Genomic DNA, 6,000 nt, shown 5'->3' on the forward strand with positions numbered 1-6,000 from the left:
TGGACCAGATGACATACCGGTAGAAGCGTGGAGATGTTTAGGAGAGATGGCAGTGGAGTTTTTAACCAGATTGTTTAACAGGATTCTGGAAGGGGAGAGGATGCCTGAGGAATGGAGAAGGAGTGTGCTGGTACCGATCTTTAAGCATAAGGGAGATGTGCAAACCTGCAGTAACTACAGGGGAATTAAGTTGATCAGTCACACCATGAAGTTATGGGAAAGAGTAGTGGAAGCCAGGCTGAGAGAAGAGGTGACCATCTGTGAGCAACAGTATGGTTTCATGCCGAGGAAGAGCACCACAGATGCCTTATTTGCTTTGAGGATGTTGATGGAGAAGTATAGAGAAGGACAGAAGGAGCTGCATTGTGTATTTGTGGATTTAGAGAAAGCGTACGACAGGGTGCCGAGAGAGGAGTTGTGGTATTGTATGAGGAAGTCAGGTGTGTCAGAGAAGTATTTGAGGGTGGTGCAGGACATGTATGAGGACAGTGTGACGGCAGTAAAGTGTGCAGTAGGTACGACAGACTGGTTCAGGGTGAAGGTTGGACTACATCAAGGATCGGCCCTGAGCCCTTTCCTGTTTGCAGTGGTGATGGACAGGTTGACGGACGAGGTCAGACAGGAGTCTCCCTGGACTATGATGTTTGCAGATGATATTGTGATTTGTGGTGAGAGTAGAGAGCAGGTTGAGAAGAGCCTGGAGAGGTGGAGATATGCGCTTGAGAGAAGGGGAATGAAAGTCAGTAGGAGTAAGACAGAGTACATGTGTGTGAATGAGAGGGAGGGCAGTGGAGTGATGCGGTTGCAGGGTGAAGAGGTGAAGAAGGTGGAGGAGTTCAGGTACCTGGGGTCAACAGTGCAAAGTAATGGAGAGTGTGTTAGGGAAGTAAAGAAAAGAGTGCAGGCAGGGTGGAGTGGGTGGAGAAGAGTGACAGGAGTGATTTGTGATAGAAGAGTATCTGCAAGAATGAAAGGGAAAGTTTATAGGACTGTGGTGAGACCTGCGATGTTGTATGGATTAGAGACAGTGGCATTGAGTAAAAGACAGGAGGTGGAGCTGGAGGTAGCAGAGCTGAAGATGTTGAGGTTTTCGTTGGGAGTGACGAGGATGGACAAGATTAGAAATGAGTTTATTAGAGGGACAGCACATGTAGGATGTTGTGGTGACAAGGTGAGGGAGGCGAGATTGAGATGGTTTGGACATGTGCAGAGAAGGGACATGAATTATATTGGTAGAAAAATGCTGAAGATGGAGCCACCAGGTAGGAGGAAAAGAGGAAGGCCAAGGAGGAGGTTCATGGATGTGGTGAGGGAAGACATGCAGGTAGTTGGTGTAAAAGAGGCAGATATAGAGGACAGGGTGGTATGGAGACGGATGATCCGCTGTGGCGACCCCTAATGGGAGCAGCCGAAAGAAAAAGAAGAAGAAGAAGAAGAAGTTTCTTCCTGAAACTGTAACTGTTGAACCTGTTCCATCATGACAATTCCCCAGTGCACAAAGCCAGTCTCAGAAGGATATGGTTTTCATGAGTGGGAGTGGAAGATCTTGAGTAGTTTTGCTAACACCCTTAAAGCTGAATGAGCACAAATCTTTACCAGCACTCTCCAAAACATCTTCCCAGAACACTGAAGATTATTATGACAGCAAATTAGGACTTCATGTTGAATGGGATGTTCATAAAGCACATAAAAAAATCTTATTGTCAGATGCCCACAAACTTTTGTCCATATAATGAAAAAACTTGTGGCCAGATAGCAAGAAGTTGCATTTATATTTGCATCAGGGGTAATGTCCTCAACCCAAATATTTATTAGAATATTTTCAATGCAATATATTTTTTTTAAAACTAGTCATTAAATGCATCAAAAGGAGAAAGTTGTTTTAACTGAACTATTGGTTGTTGCCATTCAGGAATTCAGGATTTCAGAGGTTGGGTTGAAGTCAGAAAGAATTTATTAACTAAAAAAAAAAAAAAAAAATTATTAACTAAAATGCAAATAAATAGCTCCATCTAGCGTTTGCAAGTAAATCTGCACTAGATGAACCATTAATATCAATATACAGTATCTCACAAAAGTAAAAACACCCCTCATATTTCAGCAGCAATTTTAGTATTTCCTCTCAAGGGACAAAACTATAGAAATGAAATTGTATAGCAGTACAGATTCAACATACAGCCGTTATTGTCAAAATAGTTGGCAACAAAAGTGAGTACACCCTAAGCGATAACAGATGTATGGCATGTAACTATGCGAAGCCACACGTCCTATACATAATGTTTGTTTTTGTCTGTTTGTCGGGACTATACAAAGTTGTGTATCTTGTTTAAGAGCAGTTAAAATTTTATGCTTTGAGTGCAATTCTCTCATACTGACCACTGGATGTTCAACATGGCACCTCATGGTAAAGGCTCTCTGAGGATTTGATATTTAAATGTTGCTCTCCACAATGATGGCCCCCGCTATAAGATCAGTAACACCCTGAAACTGAGTTACAGTACAGTGGTCAGGGTCATACAGAGGTTTTCCAAGACGGGTTTCACTCAGAACAGCCTTCGCAGAACAGACCATGTGCCAGACACTGCAACAAGTCGATGGCAGTATTCCCAGAAGGAGCCTCTCCTGAAACTGCTCACAAGAAACCTGCAAACAGTTTGCTGAAGACAACCAGTCCAAGAGCATAAATTACTGGAATCAGTGGTCTGATAAGATTGAGATAAACTTGTTTGGCTCAGATGGATTCCAGCATGTGTGGCGACACCCTGGTGAGGAAAACCAAAAAAAATTTTGTCAAGCATGGTGGTGGTAGTATCATGGTCTGGGGCTGCATGAGTGCTGCTGGTACTGGGGAGCTACCGTTCATTGAGGTAAAAATGGATCCCAACATGTGCATAGACATTCTGATGCAGTACATGATGCCTTCCCTTCAGAAACTGGGGCGAACAGCAGTTTCCCAACATAATACCGACCTCAAACACATCGTCTGAAGGTGAAGATGATGGAGTGGCCAAATACAGTATTTCTCCAGACCTGCTATTGAGCACCTGTGTTCACATCCTCAAGCAGAAGGTGGAGAAGCGCCAGGTGTCTAACATCCAGCAGCTCTGTGATGTCATCATGGAGGAGTGGAAGAGGATCCCAGCAACAACCTGTGCAGCTCTGGTGAATTCCATACCCAGGAGGATTAAGGCAGTGCAGGATAACAATGTGCTCACACACAATATCGACACAGATTTGACTTGTTCACTTAGAGTGTACTCACTTTTGTTGCAAGTTATTTAGAAAATAATGGCTGTATGTTGAGTTATTTTCAGAGGAACACATTTGTGCACCTCCAACTTTGTGGTAGCAGTGCTGGGAAGGACGGATGATAAAGGCAGGTGTCCCAATACTTTAGTCCATATAATGTATATTATACTGTTAAAATGTGAACCATCATATTTTTGCCATATGAGCCACATTACATTAATTACTTTTTACCAATATATAAAAAAAAGTTCCCATACTTTTCCCCACAAAAAGCACATTTTTAAATCACTTGTAAGCTTTTATTATACAGGAAACCACGACACACAGGTCAAAGGGAATAATTTATGAATCAACACATGAAAGTGGACAGGAGACGAACTCAGTGATGGGGTTTCTGCTGAAACTGGCATCCACAGTAACCGCATGTACCCACTTTGGTCACTTTGTCCTGTAAAAAACAGACAGGAATGCATTCCAAAGCTACATTAGCATTTCCAATAGCAATCCCAAGAACTGCACTTTTATTCATCTTGTGAATCTCTGATAAATTAATTGGCTGCATAGAAACATTTTTATTTAGTGCACTGCTGAGTTACCAGATTGATATAAACTTTGGGATGCCCCAGAGCTCCTCCGCCTCCATCACAAGACACCACTCGAGCTTCTACGGCAGATACGGGCTCCTCCGCAACCAGGTTTATCGCAAAGTTCTGATTCACCTGCGCGATAAAGACACAAGTTCACGATTAATGCCACATTTATCGTATATGCAAAAGACTGATCCTTTGTTTGGATTTACCTCTTTATGTCTGCCCACGAATCTCACTCTTCGTACATCATTTTCATCAAATACCTGAGAAAGAAAAAAAAAGATGTTTAAACATTTTGTAGAGGAAGAGGTATCAGTGTTTAAAATGCTGGACTTCTGATCAGAAGGTTGCCAGTTCAAATCCGAGTACCTCCAAGCTGCCACTGCTGGGCCCTTAAACAAGGCCCTTAACCTCCAACAGCTCAGTATAAATCAAATAAATCGATAAGAGCATCTGCCAAATGCCATAAATATCTATTTTTTTTCTTTACGTAAATCTTTGGTTACACCTTGTTAAGTTTGTAATTTTTTTTAATTTTTAAGTCTATTTATTCGATTTATTTTGGCTTTGTAACGAAGGTGTGTAGTCAAACTGTTAGACAGAGAAATGACATCACCGTACAACACTCGCTATCTGCCCTCTTCTGCATACCTGAGCTCCCAGATGTTGATTGACTGAAGGGCTTATCAAAGTGCTGATGAGCACTGAAGAAATCTTCATTAAACAGAAATATCATCACCTAATATCAACAAACGTAGGAAGGATGAATTACGAGATATACCGAGTAGAACTGCTGCTCCGGGGTTCCCAATTCAATCCTGAGCGTGGATTAGTGTGTGTGGGAATGGGGAAGAAATTTTAGTCATTGCATTAGTAAAGCATTTGCTCCGTCTTTCGAAAGAGTGTATTATTGAACCGCTACCACAAAAAGTCTTGAAGTTAAGAGGAAAGTCCAGGTATCTTTCAGCAAAAGGATAAGACCTTGGGACAGATGGCCATTATGTTATTTCAAGAAGTCCTCCCTAGATGAAGTTTTTTAAGTCATGTGTGATAAATCTTAATATATTTTCATGCATTTCATTTCTTAACTAAAATAAAGACCAGCAGTACGGGTAATTATGATTTGATGCTTTGATTGTGAATACTCAGAGGAATGACGTCATTGGCGTTCACCAGATCTGGAGCACAAAAAAGGTTTACGCTGCTGAAGAGAAATCTGTTCTTCATCTCTTCAGGGTGAACTTTTCTTTGTTATACCAAGAGGTTCTGTTTGGTTAACACACCTCAAATACAAAGCTAAAATATCTGTATATTTTTTCCAGCTACATTTTTCTTACACAAATGTAAATTACAGTGTGCTAGGCCCTATTTGTCCTTGTTTTGTTTGGAACCTAAATCCTATCTGAACACTCTCACTACCTCCAGCAATAACAAACCCCTTAAAACGATGTGAATGTGTTTTCTTGATATTATTGCTGTTTTATAACATACAACTCTTTAATATTTACACCCATGATACTGTTGTGTAAAACAAGCCCCGCCTTCCTAGATTCCTATTGCTCAAGCGTATTCTCTCAGTAACCAATCAGTGAGCTGCACTGCTCCGACATTGATCCCCGAGCCAGTCACAGTGCTGGAGGTGTGAACTAACTGAAATGTCTAATGCTAACGTTAAGCACCAAAGACTCAGCTTTAATAACTTCTATCATTAAATGAACGTTACCTGTCCTGTGTGAGTGATTTCTTCCCCGTAGGTAGAAACAGGAACGGTGTATTTCTGAACCGCTACCACAGAAAATCTTGAATTCTGAAGGAAAGTCCTCGTATGTTTAGCGAAGGACAAGATCCGGGGAATGATGGCCGCCATGTTTGTTCACCAACATGAATGCACCAAAATGAAGCTTTAACTCTGCGGGTGTGACGTGTGTGTGGTATTACTCTCTACTGACACCTGCTGTCCAGGATGAGTTATCGTATTTATCTATCTATCTATCTATCTATCTATCTATCTATCTATCTATCTATCTATCTATCTATCTATCTATCTATCTATCTATCTATCTATCTATCTATCTATCTATCTATCTATCATTTAAATTCAAGCTTCTACTCGACTTTAGCCAGTTACTCATACGTAACTAAAAACTAAACTGAACCAATT

General features: G+C 41.1%; 1 protein-coding gene across 1 annotated transcript; it reads right to left on the bottom strand.

Moving 5' to 3' along the window:
• Positions 1 to 3,526: 3,526 nt before the first annotated feature.
• Positions 3,527 to 5,740, bottom strand: ndufs6 (NADH:ubiquinone oxidoreductase subunit S6). Its single transcript, XM_083544455.1, has 4 exons — positions 5,563 to 5,740; positions 4,049 to 4,102; positions 3,846 to 3,968; positions 3,527 to 3,697 (listed from the first exon to the last, which is right to left on the bottom strand). Exons 1-4 carry the CDS (start codon positions 5,704 to 5,706, stop codon positions 3,629 to 3,631), a joined length of 390 nt encoding a protein of 129 aa, XP_083400581.1. The 5' UTR covers positions 5,707 to 5,740; the 3' UTR covers positions 3,527 to 3,628.
• Positions 5,741 to 6,000: the final 260 nt, after the last annotated feature.

Source organism: Silurus aristotelis (genome assembly GCF_946808225.1).
Source record: "Silurus aristotelis genome assembly, chromosome: 6".
NCBI lineage: Eukaryota > Metazoa > Chordata > Actinopteri > Siluriformes > Siluridae > Silurus > Silurus aristotelis.

Coding starts and splice junctions, on each gene's coding strand:
- ndufs6 (XM_083544455.1), bottom strand. CDS start 5,706: ATGGCGGCCATCATTCCCCGGATCTTGTCCTTCGCTAAACATACGAGG. Junction 4,103..5,562: donor AAATCACTCACACAGGACAG/GTAACGTTCATT, acceptor TTTCTTTCTCAG/GTATTTGATGAAAATGATGT. Junction 3,969..4,048: donor TCGTGGGCAGACATAAAGAG/GTAAATCCAAAC, acceptor TTTATCGCGCAG/GTGAATCAGAACTTTGCGAT.